General features: G+C 39.3%; 1 protein-coding gene and 1 pseudogene across 1 annotated transcript; both read left to right on the forward strand.

The window, feature by feature from the left end:
• Window positions 1-1,479: 1,479 nt before the first annotated feature.
• LOC143848656 (noroxomaritidine synthase 2 pseudogene) lies at window positions 1,480-3,315 on the forward strand (annotated as a pseudogene).
• Window positions 3,316-13,049: 9,734 nt separating this feature from the next.
• LOC143847812 (auxin-responsive protein SAUR76-like) lies at window positions 13,050-13,826 on the forward strand. The gene has a single exon (XM_077356585.1). It carries the CDS (start codon window positions 13,357-13,359, stop codon window positions 13,696-13,698), a length of 342 nt encoding a protein of 113 aa, XP_077212700.1. The 5' UTR covers window positions 13,050-13,356; the 3' UTR covers window positions 13,699-13,826.
• Window positions 13,827-17,187: the final 3,361 nt, after the last annotated feature.

The raw sequence follows: 17,187 nt of genomic DNA on the forward strand, positions 1-17,187 counted from the left end.
CAGAAGGCCAAGGTATGAAGTAGGGAAGTGATCAACCGAGCATCCCAATAGGCTCGCCAACCCATTTGGAAATATCAATGCTAACGTGTTCGAGGAAAAGGATTTCAAATTTCTAAGATTTAAAAAATATTTTAAAAACTTGAACATGTTATTTCGTTATAATTCAACTTGCAAACTGATATGATGGATATCTCATATTATCTTGAACCATGGCAATTTAAGTGAATGTTATGTAACCATGATTGAATTACTGTTTTGAGTGGATATTCTTTCATATCTCTCGGCTGGCTGAGATTGTATCCCACCGATAGGACAATACGTTGGCATTGTCGACTTGTATTATGTAGGAACAAGTTCCGACACCGATGAGCGCTGGTGACTTGCAACGCCTCATTTAGTGCTTCGGCACTCCTGTTTGGTGCTCCGAGGCTCCAGCTTAGTGCTTTGCCACTCTTGTTTACTGCTTTAGCCCTCCTCACTTGCCATATGGTACCTTTGGTACCCATGGCCCTGATTCCGTGATATGATCTAAGCCTACCTCATGAGATGATTTTAGTTTCATATATGCTATGTGTACCCTTTCTCTCTCCTATCTGTTGGATAAAAGCGAGAATTTCTGAATATATGTTTATGTCCAGCATTTCTCGAATTACCTATTTTAACCTATTTTCAAAGTGAGATGATATCTGCACCAAGTGTTTTGATAAACATGCGCTCCACTTGTTTGTCGTCTAGCATTTAAAGGCTTTTAAGCGAACCGTAATATTCTTTGACATCCCTTTAAATACTACACGACAAACAAGTGGAGCGCATGTTTATTACGGTTCACTTAAAACCCTTTAAATGCTAGATGACAAACAAATGGAGCGCATGTTTATCAAAACACTTGGCGCAGATATCATTTCCCTTTTCAAATCCTAAGACTTGAATTATGCAGGACCCCAGGAGAGCGACCGCGTAGTCAAGCCTGTGGAGGAGTATGTATTAAAAATCCATACGTACGACCAACCCAAAAAAAGAGGGGTCACAACTCACATGTGAGGGGGAGTATTGATGTATAAATGATTAAATAACACCAACTCCAGCTTAAGCTTTTGGAGCAATCGGTTGTTTCACAAGGCTAGAGCGAGCTTAGTATTAATTACCCGCCTTTCTTCACTTTAATAGCATATACGTTGATTTATGTAGTTCTCAATGTCTCAGTTAAAAGTTCCTTTATGTGGCAACTACATGGTTGTGAGTTAAAAGCTTACTACAAGGCGCTGGCCCAGGGAACAAAAGGGGGCGAATATATCATTTTCCTACAGTAATTTCAATCTGCCTGTGAATTTATCTTGCCATAGAACATTAAAGGTAACTAACTACACGGAAGAACGTACACCGGCCAAACCAGCCCCATAGGGACCACCGCAATTTGTCTGATAGGCTTAACACTGCAACTGCATGGGTGCAATGTATCAACTTTTTCCATTAATAAGACTGTTCAAAGCCAACTATAAACGATCTTCAATCCTCTCAGACTTGCAGATTCAACTAGAACAACAATGGCTTGGCCATGGTTCATGGATTTATCAAGCATCTTAGTAAGCATGCCTGAAATCTTGTTAGCCATTGCTTGTTTTTTCTTCATCCGAAGTCTGGATCGAAAACCCGTGACTCGATTAAATTGGCCGATCGTGGGAGCGCTCCCCACCATTTTTCTTAATATCGATCGCTTACTTGATTGGGGCACCGTGGTCCTAAGAGAGCATGGGGGAACATTTTTGCTCAAGGGGCCATGGTTCACTCGCATGGAGTTCCTAGCCACTTGTGACCCAGTTAACATCAACCACATTTTATGCACCAATGTGTCCAATTTCCCCAAGGGCCCTGATTTTCTAGATATTTTTGATATTTTTGGGGATTCGATCTTCAGTGCGGATTACGATCAATGGAAAATTCACAGGAAAATGGCGATTACTCGTCTCTCTCAGCGAAGGTTCCGGCAATTTGTGGTGAAGAAGAGCAAAGAAAAGGTGGAGAATGGCCTAATTCCTTTGATAGAAAGCATGGCCCAAAGAGACAAAGTTTTCGACTTGCAAGACTTGATGCAACGATTCACATTCGATAGTACGTGCATTTTGGTTTTTGGTATCGATCCTGGCTGTGTTTCCCCGAGCTTTCCAGACGTTCCCTTCGCAAACGCCATAGACAAAGCGAAGGAGGCGATATTACACAGGCTTATTTGTCCGGCAAGCTGGTGGAAATTGCAAAGGTGGCTTAGGATTGGAAGAGAAAAGGAATATGCTGAAGCGTGGGAAACAATGGATGACTTTGTAGCCCAATGTATTGCAATAAGAAGAGAAGAATTGAGTAATTCAGTAAGGAATAAAGGGGAGGCTGAAGAAGAGGAATACGTTGATTTATTAACATCTTACATAGATAACAAAGTACGAGATGAAATGAGTGTTCCAATATCAGATAAGTTTCTTAGAGACACAATGCTAGCTTACTTGTTTGCAGGGAGGGACACCACCAGTGCAGCTCTCACTTGGTTTTTTTGGATAGCTTCCAAAAACCCAGATGTCAAAACCAAGATAATAGAGGAACTGATGACAATTTTGCCCGAAAATGATGAAGGGTGCCTAAAGAAGAAGAAGCCAATGGTGTTTGATTCAGAGGATCTTAGTGGGTTGGTTTATTTGCACGCGGCCTTGTGTGAAGCTCTACGGCTCTTTCCGCCGGGTTCTCTTGCAATCAAAGGCGTTGCACGGCCGAGCGTTCTTCCTAGCGGGGATAAGGTTCAAACCATTACCAAGATAGTGTATTCGCCGTATGCTATGGCAAGGATGGAGAGTGTGTGGGGCAAAGATTGCTCAGAATTCAAGCCAGAGAGATGGATTTCCAAAGATGGGAAGTTTAGCTCTGAACCATCTTACAAGTTTTTGGCATTCCATGCAGGGCCAAGGAGTTGTGTGGGTAAGGATGTAGCATTCACTCAAATGAAGACTGTTGCTGCTGCCATGCTCTACAACTTTGATATTCAAGTGGTTGATGGCCACATTGTGTGCCCTAGTGCCTCAGTAGTTCTTCAAATGAAGCATGGATTGGTGGTGAAGGTGAGGCAAAGATGTACTATATAGGGCATGAAGAAGGGTGTTAGGGAAGATAATTCTGGTAACCTAGTTGTGGTGATATTTAAAACCAGTCATAATTAAGGGTGCTTGCTATGTTATGTTACGTAATATATGTATGAATGCTTACCACAACTAGCATTAGTGTATTAATACTTATGTAATCTTAATGGAATGTTTGGTGCTTGGTGCTTTGTATTAATACTTTGTATGTCCTTTTCATTAGTAGATATGGTTTGTAACTCCTTAGTATAGCTCACTGTATATTGCATAACATTTTACTCATAAGTCATAATTACTTGGGGCACATTCAATTCAAATTGCTTGTTCTCAATGCTACTAGTAAAAAAGGAAGGCCGACGACGCCAGCAAGAGAAGAGGAGAGAGAGAGAGAGAGAGAGAGAGAGAGAGAGAGAGAGGCGATTCCACCATTGAGGTAGACTTATCCATGTCGGAAAAGGAATAAAACCACAAAAATTCCTAGATTTTAACTTAAGCCTCCTTTGTTTTGGTATATTATAGTAGATATCGTTGGATTTTGTATCCAAAATTAAGTTTCAGATATTAATAAAAGGGCCGAGGCTTTAAGTTGGCTTTTCATATTCCTTGGTACTCCAAGAGTCATTCACAAAAGACAAAAGAGTTAGCCTTTCTTGGTGACTCTTTGTATTCCCTTAATGGTGGCTCTTTGGTTTTCTCATTTTAGTTGAATGCCTTAAGTGCTCTCATTAAGGGTGATTCCGAAATAATGAAGGGACTCTTGGCGAGCTTCTAAATAAAGAAAAAATGTGCAAATTTTCTAGTGTGAGAAAAGAAAGAAAGGAGAAAGGTTTTCTACCATTGTTGTGGTGTGAGAAAGGAAAAGCCAACCAAGGGTGTGTCCCATATTTTGGTGTGAGATTAAGGTCCACACAAGAAGCTTCAAAGTGCTGTGTAGAGCCCGATTTGCTTAACTAAAGAGACTCGAAGCTTTGCCTTTAAAGTGTTTGGTAGGTGCACACCAACATTTAGTTGTTGTTCCTGGAGACGGTTCGGTCGTTAGATCCTTGCACCGGAATAGGGCCGATTAACGTCTTAAGCGAAGCATTCGAAGACGTACAGCAGCTCTGCATATATTGAGAATCATCTATATTCGGTTTGGTCTTTTCCATCTTTCTTAAAGTTCATATATTTGCAGTTTTCATTTTATATTTTCCCTATTGCACCCACAATATTTTCCCCTATTTGCACCAACAATCTTAAGACGTTATTCGTATAAGATGGATACTGCAAGAGCTATGGGTATTGATGGTCTAAAGTTTGAGAACTTTGACGATTCTTATTTTAACGCTTGGCGTCGAAAAGTGATTTTTAGAATACAACTTCTGAAAATATATTACACTATTCAAGAGGAGAAACCCGATTTTGAAGAGGAGAATACCAAGGAAGAGGCTGATTGGGATAGAAATAATGACTTCTGTAGAAGTTATTTGCTCAACTGTCTGTCGGACCATCTTGCAGATGTTTATGGTCAAAACAAAACAGCTAAGGTAGTTTGAGAAAATCTGGAGCAGCAATACAACGATGAAGAGAATTTGTCAAAGACTCATCTTATCAACAAGTTTCTAGATATGAAATTTGAAAATGGAAAAGAAGGTTTGCCCCAAGTTAAAGAACTTGAAAAATTAGTATTGAAGCTTGAACAGAAAGCGATAAAGCTCAACAATATTTTCATTGCTGGAGCTATTATAAACAAGCTCCCTCCTTCCTGGTTATATTTCTCTACGGAGATGCGTAGAAGAAAGAAACAAGTTTCTCTTGATGATTTGAAGCGGTTCATTCGTATTGAAGATGAAGCCCGAACTCGTTCTCAAATTGAGTTGCTTGAGAAGCAGAAGGCTACTGCCAACATGATAGAAGCAAAGTCAGGAAATAATAAGGGAAGATATGATGTGAAAAAAGAAGAAGTACAATCCCAAGAAGAACCTTAATGTGCAGAAAAAAAGATTTTAAGAAGAAAGGGCAATGTTTCAATTGTGGAAAGTATAACCACTTCGCTAGGGATTGTAGGGCACCACCAAAGGACAAAGAACTGAATGAGTCAGTTAATGTTGTCACTAGAAATGAAGAGATTTTAGATTTTGTGGCAGTAATCTCTCATGTGGAGGGTACTTCAGATTCTATTGATTGGTGGCTAGACACTGGTGCTACTTGTCATGTGTGCACCAACAAGTCACTATTTTCTTCTTATGTGGCTTCAAAGGAGAAAGTGGCTATGACGGATCGTTCTACTACTGATGTGCTCTGGGACTGTTGTGTTGACACTCATGTCTAGGAAGACTCTTACTCTGAAAAATGTTAAGCATCTTCCATCCATAGCTAAGAATTTGGTATCTGGCAGTCTTCTATGTGATGCTGGTATGCGTCTTGATTTTCAAGGTGGTAAGGCTGTTCTTTCTTATAATAATGTGTATTTTGGAAATGCTTACCGCACTGATGCAATGTACAAAATGAGCATTGTATCTTCTGTTGTTAATGACATCACTGGTTCTGATTATTCTTCTGAGTTGTGGCACAATAAACTTGGTCATGTTAACTATAGGAAGTTGCCAGAAATGAAGAGTTTGGGATTATTACCCAAATGTGGGGGTGATAAACCTGGAAAGTGTGAAGTGTGTGCACAAGCCAAAATTATCATAAAGCCATTTTCTAAAGTTACTAGGAGTACAGAGTGTCTTGATTTGATTCACTCTGATACGTGTGATTTCAGAAGCTTCACTACAAGAGGAGGTATGAAGTATTTCATCAACTTCATCGATGATCGCACTCGATTCTATCATGTGTACTTGTTGAAGTCAAAAGATGAAGCTTTTGGAAAGTTTGTGGAATTCCGAGTCAGGGTTGAGAAGCAACAGAGTCGACCTGTAAAGAAGCTCAGAAATGAAAGAGGTGGTGAAACCACTGCCCCTTACTCACCTCAATCAAATGGAATTGCTGAAAGGAAGAATCGCACGCTCACTGAGATGGTGAATTTGATGCTCATCACTGCTGGACTTCCTTCATGTTGTTGAGGAGAAGCTCTCTTGACTGCCAATTTTATCCTGAACAGGGTTCCGTATTCAAAGACAAGATCACGCCACATGAACTTTGGTATGGTTATCCACCTAGTTTGGATATTCTTAAAGTGTGGGGGTGTCTTTCATGTGTTAGAATACCAGATATCAGGAGACCAAGGATTGGACCAAAGGCTAATATGTGCATATTTTTGGGGTTCCCTGAAGACGGTGATGCTCGAAGGTTTCTAGATCTTGGCACTAACTCGATCATTGAGGCGAGAGATGATGAGTTCTTTGAAGACAAGTTCATCAAGGACAAGAATGTTACACTTAGTGATCTGCCGGAAAACTCTCATGCAAGAGAGTCTACTAAACCAGAGAAACTTGTCTCCCTACCAGCTTCTCACGAGGTTATTAATGGAGATTCAACCATGTCTAAGGAAGTTGAAGTGAATGATGATTCCATCATTCCTGAATCTCATGAGCCTCGTTCAAAACATATCAAGAAAGCTGAGTCTTTTGGGGATGAATTTATGACATACAGTGTTGAAGTAGATCCACAAACATTCAAAGAAGCGATGAGTTCTAGAGATGCTCTACTTTGGAAAGAAGATGTTAATGATGAGATGGACTCACTGATCCAAAATAATACTTGGGAGCTAGTAGATCTTCCTGGAGGTGTTTAGCCCATTGGTTGCAAGTGGATCTTCAAGAAGAAGTAGCGTGCAGACGGTTCCATAGAGAAGTATAAAGCCAGATTGTTGGCTAAAGGCTTCACTCAGAAAGAAGTAATAGAATGAATGATCTCGTGCATCAGATGGATGTAAAAACAGCATTCCTAAATGGTGATCTGACTGAGGAACTGTACATGCAACAATCAGAGGGATTCAGTGCTTAAAGTCAACAGAACAAAGTGTGCAGGTTGATTAGATCTCTCTACGGTTTAAAACAAGCTCCAAAGCTATGGCACGAGAAGTTTGACAAAGTCCTCAGGAGTGATGGATTTTGTGTCAGTAACTCTGATAAATGCCTATACAGCAAGGTTGATGGAGATAAGGCAGTAATCATCTGTCTCTATGTAGATGATATGCTGATCATTAGGACAGATATGCAGATTGTTTCTTCTGTGAAAGGATTTCTTTCATCATATTTTAGTATGAAAGACCTTGGAGTTGCCAATACTATCTTGGGGATCAGAGTTCTGAGAACAGAGTTTGGGATTGGTTTGTCTCAATTAGGACTGTCAATCGGGCCGAGCTTGGGCGGGCCTGAGGTGCTCAAGCTCAGCCCATGTCTATACAACGGGCTTCGGTCCGAGTTAGGGCTTGCCCATCACCTCTTATTTTCTGCACGAGAAAAGACTAAGCACAGAAAAGCCAATTTCATAGAAAGCCATTAAACTTGTTGGCTTTGGCATGTGAGAAAAGCTACACCGATTGATTTTTTGCCAGATTTTGTCTTATTCATTTAATAAATCTGAGGTCGAACTATAGCCTATAGGATATGATGATCCAAACCGTTCATATGGAGTGGGCTGAAGAGGGGCCCAATTTGTATACTTCAACGGTTTGGATCATCATATTAAGTGGGCTGAAGAGGGGCAAAATAAAGAAAGAACAAAAACTTATTTAATGTCAAACTATAACCTATAGGATATTAATGTTTAAGTAACCTATTTAATTAATATCTACTTATTTTTAAGGGCATAAAAAATCTTAAAAAATTATATAGTAAATATAGTATCGGGCCCGAGCCTATAACAGGCTGGACGACCCTTGATCAAGCTCAGCCCAAATTAGAGTTCGGGCTTCAACTTTTGACCAAGCTTGGTTTAGCTTGTTCTCATTTTAATTATGGGCAAGCTTCGAGCTTGCCCATCCCGATTGACAGTCCTAGTCTCAATCTCATTACATTGAGAGCATGCTGAAGAAATATGAATATTTTGATCTGGCCGAGTTATCAGTTCCATATGACTACAACCATAAGCTCTATGCCAATACTGGAAGAACTGTAAAGCAATTGGAGTACTCAAAGGTTATTGGTAGTCTGATGTATGCAATGAGTTGCACTAGGCCAGATATCGCATTTGCAGTGGGGATGCTCAGTAGGTTTACGAGCAATCCAAGCAAGGAACACTGGAATGCAGTCCAGAGACTGATGAGGTACTTGAAGGATACTCTCAACTATTGCTTGCTTTTCTCTGGTTATCCATCAGTAATAGAAGGTTTCTCATATGGCAGTTGGTGTTCAGACCCAGACGAGTCTAGATCGACTGGAGGCTTTGTTTTTACCTTGGGAGGTGGTGCGATTTCATGAAAATCCAAAAAGCAAATCATAATAGCTAAGTCTTCTATGGAGTCAGAGTTTTTTGCTTTGAAATTTACTGGAGATGAGGCTGAGTGGCTCAAAGATCTTCTACTAGATCTACCGTTGAGAAAATTGCATTTGTCAGCAATTACTATCTTTTGTGATAATCAAGCGGTTAGCAATATTGCAGAAAATAAACTCTTCAATGGAAGAAAGAGAACTCTTCATCTGAAGCACAGCTATCTATCTAATAAGTCGAGGAATCATTGCAGTGATCGATGTTCGATCATCAGATAATTTTGCTGATCCTATGACAAAAGGTCTGAAAAGGGAATTGGTGTTGCAGACATCCTCCAGAATGGGACTTATGTCTATTTGAGGTATGGCAATTTGCATTTGAATTATGGTCATTTGCATTTGGGAATAGTCATTTGTGTTTATATCTACCATCTTAATGTCATTTCTGGTTCAAAGACTTGTCTACCTAATTATGTCATTCATGGTTCAAAGAATAAAACACAAGTGGACTGATTCATGATTGCTTGCATTTGTTGCATAAAGGACTTGTCATGTGTGAAGGATGGTTTTTAAACCTTAATGAGTCTGAAGCACTACAGGTACGGGGTGCCTTACAGGAGCACACTAAAAGACTCACCTATGTATGGGTAGAGGCATATCACCTCTTATGTGGTCTGAGTAGTCAGAATTGCTAGAGCCTACAGAAATATATCTGAGTTGAGGTTGGCATTAGTGCCTTAATGAGTCCTAAGTATTGTGTATACTCTGAGGAGCTCACCTATGTGCGGGTAGAGATTTGCTATCTCTTATGTAATCTGAAAGATTGCTAGAGCCCACAGAGAAACCTGTCATGGTAAAGAGGTTGGCTTTTAAGCCTTAATGGGGTCCGAAGTATTTTGGGTACGGGGTGTTTGACAGGAACACACTAAAGGACACACCTATGTTAGGGTGGAGATATAGGCCGTCTCCTATGAAATCTAGCTGATGGGATTCCTAGAGCCCTCGCAGAAACCAGGACAAACACATGGCCTTTAATGTGTCGATTGATGGTATGATAGTTCAAGACTTGGTTCACTATGCATACACATCTTGAGTTAGTTCTTGTGTGACTACTAAATAGTTTGTGAAGTTCTAGTTCAAAACCTAGTTCACTATAAATTTTCACTTCTATTTAGAAGTCTAGTAAAGATTCAAGTCTGTACGACATCTTTATGAAGCATAAGGACTAGATGACTTAAGCTCTCTGAGTTTGTGAATGATTTGAAACTTGTGGGGGATTGTTGGATTTTGTATCCAAAATTAAGTTTAAAATATTAATAAAAGGGTTGAGGCTTTAAGGTGGCTCTTTGGTTTTCTCATTTTAGTTGAATGCCTTAAGTGCTCTCATTAAGGGTGATTCCAAAATAATGAAGAGACTCTTGGCTAGCTTCTAAATAGAGAAAAAAGGTGCAGATTTTCTAGTGTGAGAAAAGAAAGAAAGGAGAAAGGTTCTCTACCATTGTTGTGGTGTGAGAAAGGAAAAGCCAACCAAGGGTGTGTCCCATATTTTGGTGTGAGGTTAAGGTCCACACAAGAAGCCTCAAAGGGCTGTGTAGAGCCCGATTTGCTTAACTAAAGAGACTCGAAGCTTTGTCTTTAAAGTGTTTGGTAGGTGCACACCAACACTTAGTTGTTGTTCCTGGAGACGGTTCGGTCGTCAGATCCTTGCACCGGAATAGGGCGGAATAACGTCTTAAGCGAAGCTTTCGAAGACGTACAGCAGCTCTACATATATTGAGAATCATCTATATTCGGTTTGGTCTTTTCCATCTTTGTTAAAGTTCATATATTTGCAGTTTTCATTTTATATCTCCCCCTATTTGCACCAACAATAATTTCCCCTATTTTCACCAACATATATTTATGTATTATATGCAAGTGCTTCACCTCTCTCTCTCTCTCTCTCTCTCTCTCTCTCTCTCTCTCTCTCTCTCTCTCTCTCTCTCTCTCTCCCAAACGAATCATTTTCCATTTATATATAGTTGGAGCTCTAATAAGTAATGCTCAGACTAGAAACCAGCATTGTTCATATGTTGATAATTTACACTCTCTTACATTTTAATACTTAATACAAAAATCCAATTATATAAGATATAATAGTGTAACTTCTTAAGAAAAATTGTTCAAACTATATATAGCTCTACATTCTTGTTGTTCAAAGTACATAAAGGTGAATATTAATGTTGTTTAAAGGATATACATATTGTATACAGGCAAGGTTTTAAATTTCGGTTTCAGCTATAATTTCAGTCTTCAACGAAACCGAAATTTCAGCCGAAATCTTGAAATTTCGGTCGAAATTCGGTAGAAGCTAACGAAATGGCGAATTCTTTCCCGAAATTTCAGTAATTACAGCTGAAATTCTAGATAGAAATAAAAAAAATCCAATGAAATTTCGACTAAAATTAATAAAATTTCCGAAATTTCGACCGAAATTTGTTCAGTTTCGGTGTTGACCGAAATCCAGAATTTCAGATTTCAGTCGGAATTTAAAACCTTCTATACAGGTACATAAAACATGTTCTTGTTCAGCGGAATCATTTGTGGTGGTCATAGCAGCTATGGACTCTGGCATGGCCAGCTACCCCAACGTGCAAATGCAACCCCAATGTACAAATGTAGGAAAGGAGGATCCCGCCTTGCAATGATAGTAGGAGGTTGCTGGGTTTTCTTCATGCCTGAACATGTATAGAACAGGGTGCAGCAGAATTGTGGGCATGCCAAGGACAAAGAGCTGGAAGAAGAAAGTGTCATGTGAGTAATATCTGATAATTTATGCTCTCGAAAATCTTATATAAAAATGCGGCCGCTACAAATATTAATTAGTGGTGCCCCAACTACCTACATCATAACTTGATTACAGGCATTTTAATGCACAAAATGATAAATGGACTTCTTCATTGTTAGTAATAGACACTAGAAGTAAAAAATGATCGCTATACACTTTATAGCGAGGGATTTTAATTCTGCCGCCTTCTTACACATGGTAGTTGAGTCTGCCATCAGAATCAATGGGGATGACCAAAATCCTAAGATTTTTTTTAGGGAAATGAATCAATGATATCCTCCACCTCCCAACCCCCTAATGGTTTCTGACAGAATGGCTCACTGCTTGAGGATAAATTCACCCTTGTAACGTTTTCCTTTGCCTTTAAAACTTAACGAATAACGTTAAAGGAAGGAGGATTTTATCCGTGAGAGGGGAAATATCATGCTGTGACACTAAGTACTACCCCCCCCCCCTCCCCCCTCCCCCGCGGTCTCATAAGGGCATGTAATATATCCTTGCAGAAATCAATAGTTTAATTTTTATCGGTAGAATCTCAAACGAGACTTAATGAATCAAAAGGCCTAGATCTTCCGTTCAAGGTGTTCTCATCACCAATAAATTATTTTTAGCAAGGAACCTAACATTGACTCTTTTCTTTAAATATGACATAAGAGCTTAAACTATAAAAGAGTGGGTGGATGTGGCCAAAAAGTGGTGGCACTTCAAACACCCAAAAAAATTAAAGCATCTGAGCTTCCCCAGTAAGCTCTAACAACTAACAACAACAACCCCAACAACAAAGAAGTGATCTAAAATCAATTGCCACAAACTTAGGCAAACAAACACACATAAATTTTTGAGCCATTGACTTCAGTCCTGTCACTACTCTCAACCGTCATTCTCTATTGTATATTAGGGGATTGCTAGGCAATTTCTCGCAAATCCTTTTCACAGATGAATTTTGCATGAGAGAAGAAGAGCCACAAAGGCTCATTTTTCAGAAAAATTTATCTTGTTCATTTACTACATCTGGCTTTCTAAGGTGGCTTTTCTCCCCTGCAAAAGTCAGCCACAAAATGGTTTTTCGCGAAATTTCCTAGCCAATGCCAAATTTTAAATGGATTTTCGAATTTTCTATATTTATTACAAGGGCTGCTGAAACAAATAATATTGAGTGGGTCCCACACCATCAATGATGAGATCTTAGGGCCATAGCCAATTCATGGGGAGAAATGTTTATTGGTGGGGGTCCCACATTTACAAAGTTGTGGCCCCAGGAGAGTTTGGAATTGGAAAATAGTCCAGTTAGGATTGGGGCCACAATCCAGATATTGTATTATGAATTCCTTACATGGATTCATTGATCTGACGATCCTAACTAACTGTTCCTGTGGTGGTAACTACATTCATTGATTTGATCATTGAACTGGTTCAATCTATACCGTTCATGTGGTGCTACATGATTATCAACCCCAACCATTTAAACTTTTAGGACCCACCTATGATCATGGCCCAAAAAATCACTCCCAAGTGTCATAGGATCAACACAATTTCCAACTTTTATCACATTCAAGGTGGTCCCACAATTGAAAGGCTCAGATGAAAGTCAAACGTGCACCATGTACGGTTGAGAACTGCCCAAATACCAACCTCTGTATGCTCTCGAGGACAAGATCCCCTCCACATGTAGACAAGCAACTCCTATTGTTTTCTGGATCCTAGCCTACGCCGGCACTCATTTCCACTGCCAAGAAGATTTCTCCTGTCAGTCCTAATGGCTCTTTTGCCAGCAAACAAAAATATATTAAAATATAAAGACGGTACTTAAAATATTTCGTTTTTTACTATTTATAAGGCCGTTTCAAGAACCGTTAAATTGCCTATTCAATAGCAAGTACCCAAACATTAAACCAAAACCAGGACAAATCAAACTAAACACATAAGAAATCTCTATTCCTCTCCCAAAACCCAAATCCCCAATTTCTTCAATTGATGATCCCTATCTAAATCCAATCTTCCATCTAAGAAGATCAATCACGTTGCGAACCAATTTGGGTTTTTAACAAATACCTAAATGAATTGCTTTGTCTTTACAGGACGTAAATCGCTCCGATACCATTCTCTCGCCGACGTTGCATTCGATTCGGAGAACACGGTGACGGTTGTGGTTGGGAAGGAGAAAAGGGTCTTTGTGGTGGATCCATTTGTTCTAGAGAAAGACCCTTTTCGGATTTTGCTCCAAATGATGAGAAAGAAGAATAAGGGATTGAATGAGAATATTGAAGAGCGGGTGATTTTCATTAATGTCGATTCGATTTTGTTCGAGCATATGCTTTGGTTGATGTATAATGATTGTTCTTCTTTCCTTCAGCTCAATTTGCAAGATATTGTAGAGTTTTATGCTCAAGATTCTTGAAACATATATGATGTTTTTCTTCTTCTTTTTTTCTTTTCTTATGTCCTTTGATTGTGGACTACATAAGTAATTTAAAGCTTGTCATGAACTTGTCAATATATGAAAGATTTTTCTATATTTTTGTTCTATTTTTTTCCTTAATCCCAGAGTTCAAAAGGGTGTGTTCTGTCTGTTGAAGAATTAGTAATGAGTGGAGAGGAAATGGATTTCTTTTTCTTTTTCTATTCTTTGGTTTCATATGAGATAAAAAATTAGAAAGTTGAGAATCAATGATTTTTCAGACATAAGAAATTATGGGTTTTGGTTATTTGGGGCTTTGGAGGTGCAACCTTCTTTTTTTTATCATAATTTGTAGTCTTTTGGCGTTTGATCAAGGAAATAAGCATATGTAAGGTTGTCTTGGGCATGTTACACCCTAGAAAAACATTTTGCCAAATTCTTTTGCTAATTCTTAACCCGTTGCAAGTGGGTTGTTTCTCTTTATTAAGAAATCAGAAATGATATACAGATGGGAGTAAATGATTTTCAGATATAAGAAACTCTGTTTTCTTCAACAAATGTGATACATAACATTTTCCTAAACTTTCTTTCTAATTCTCACCTCTGAATGTGGCCAAAGGAAGGTTCTGTTCAATGGCAATCAGAACTAGTAGTAATTTTTATTAGGGCTGCAACTCGGGTCGGGTTTTGGAGAACCCAACCCTACCCGAGAAATATCTCGGGTCGAGTCGGGTCGAGTTTTTTTTCGGAAAACCCACGATTCCCAAACCCGGCCCTACCCATGATAAATCTCAGGTCGGTTCGGGTCGGGTCTGGTTTTTTCACGTTGACGCAATTTTTTAAGGAAAATTCTTGTTTGGCAAGGCAACTCAACTCATAGAAGCAGAAATTACACTCACATTACACTTGAATCAAACAATGATGTAATTACACTCACATCACACTTGAATCAAACAATGCTGTAATTAAACAATGTTGTAATTACAATCAAACAATGCTGAATCAAACACTTGAATCAACTCAACTCATAGAAGCAGAAATTACACTCACATACAGTAACAGTGGGTGCGTGGGTTTTCACTTTTAACTTTTAACTAACAATAGAAAAAAGTGTACATACTATAACTTATGTAACTCGGGTCGGGTCGGGTCGGGCCCCTTCAAACCCGGCTCGACCCGAGATTCATGCGGGCTTTTGAATGCTCAACCCGGCTCGACCCGAAACCCATGAAACATGAACCCAACCCAGGCTATTTTCGGGTCGGGTCGATGCGGGTCGGGTAAAACCCGGCTCGAGTTGCAGCCCTAATTTTTATGATCTTCAATTGAGAGTAAAGGTTTTTTTCATTATTAAAACAAAGTGTAGAAAGAAGGATGCCCTATTTCTTGGAGAATCAGGAATCGGTGGACTAATTGACTTTTGTTTTGTCCTCCTGTTAAAAGGAAACGACTAAAATGCGATTAATGAGCTTTCAGGCACTGATTATCTGGAGTTTTAATATTACCCATCTTTTTTTATTTATTTGTAATTTTTATAGCCTCTGACTAAAGACACAACACACATTTTTCAAAGGTTGTCAATATTGTCATCAACATGTGAAGATTTTAGAATCTGAGAAAAGGGATGATTCTCATCTGCATACTGATCTCCCAAAAACGGGTCCGGAAGGTGAGCTGTGGACTGGTTAGTGGGTTGAGCCGGTGCAGTTTCTTGAATAGGAGGAGGAATAGGTTACGGTGGTGCAAGAGGTGTTACCGTAACCTGGGGGGGATCTCAACACAGCATTCTCTTATGAGAGATGGCGGAGATTTTGAGTGAGTTCTGCTACTGCTTGTTGCAGTTTTTGGATAATCTGGGATTGATCTGAAGGTTCGACCATGATGGCGAGAGAGATTGAAGGACTAAAAGGTTCTGAAATTGCTACCAGAGGAGTAGGATTTGAAGAACTAGGTGGTTCTGAAGTCATTTCTAAACGAGCTTGGGTTCGGGCCCAGGCTTTTGACTTCTTTGATGCAATGGTTTCAAATATAAGAAACTTTCTACCTGTAGATAAAGGTGTCAACGGATCCACTTCGGGTCAGATCCACCTATGTCACAGTCACGATCCATTTAAAGTCCTTATCGGTCGGGTCGGAGTCGGATTGTTCTTCGGATCCTACTTTCCACGTCATGATCACGATCCATTTTAATTCGGACCGTCCATCGGAGTGTCCTATTATGTCCCACTAAGCTAAGTAAACAATTAATTTTTTTAATTTTTCTGTAAAAAAAGTTCTATTTTATGTTCTCCCAGCTACGATTTTCCTAACTCGTACAGGTGTGGCTCTTTGGCTTAAAGTCATAGGTATATTCCCCATTGACGCGAGTTCAAATCCCCCGATGCACGTAGTTTACAGGTGATTGCGCGCATCCATAGATAATAGTCCCGCCCTAAAAATTGGCGTGGGGATATATCCTATGTCATAGAAAAAAGCTATGATTTTCCTCAGCCTTGCAGCTAATTCAACAATGAAGACAAATTGGAAAAAAAAATTATCCTTCCATTAATTTTTGTTCTTTTTTTTCAAGAGGAATGCTAAACATAAGGTTGTAATCAGCATGTGAAGATATTATTTTTTTTGTTTCCTTCCCTTGGAATATAAGAAGCTTTCAGTTCCATGAAGTTTCTTAGAAGATTCCTAACAGCTACTCCTACCCCAGTTGAAATCATATTAGTTATTAATGAACATGAAGTCCCCTTCAGTTCCATCCTTTGTTTATTGGCTTCCAAGCTAAGGATTCTCTCAGTAAGCATTCTATTTAAATGAGAGAGAGAGACAGACAGAGAGAGAATAAAGAGAGTAGTAATGTTTGAATCATTCAAGAGTGGAATAGGTCCATTGGTAAAAGTTAAGCTTGACCTACTATCATGGGGGTAAAAGCTAAGGCGTTGTTTGTTTTGGATTTTGATAACCGATTGCGATTCCAAGATTGATTATTGGACTCAAAATTAACAGAAGTTAAGCTTGACCTACTATTGTCGTGGGGTAAAAGTTAAGGCCCTGTTGGTTTTGGATTTTGAGAACCGATTTTGGTCTCGCAATCGGTTCTCAGGATCCAAAACTAACAGGGCCTTACCTGTTAGTGTATGATTATGATAAGTTATTGTGACTCCAATTCCAATTATTTGAGTACAATAATCAGCACCAGAGTCACAGTCGTTTATCAGAATATTAAACTAACAGGGCCTTAGGCTTTGTTTGTTTGAGATTATGATAGCCATGGTGAGCACCGAAACCGATTATTGGACTCAAAATTATTGTAATTTGATTCCAATAATCAGTTTGGGGGCTAACCATCTGTTGCCATAATCTCAAACGAACAGCGCCTTAGTGTTCCGTCAAATCGTTGCAATCAAGTACTGGTTTAGATAATTGGAAATAGATTACTAGAAGAATAAGTCCAAGGCACATACTTTCACCACATTGGAAGACCCAGCCGTATGGCTG

Source organism: Tasmannia lanceolata, unplaced genomic scaffold (assembly GCF_043159265.1).
Source record: "Tasmannia lanceolata isolate RefF3 unplaced genomic scaffold, GAP_Taslan_0.1 ptg000016l, whole genome shotgun sequence".
NCBI lineage: Eukaryota > Viridiplantae > Streptophyta > Magnoliopsida > Canellales > Winteraceae > Tasmannia > Tasmannia lanceolata.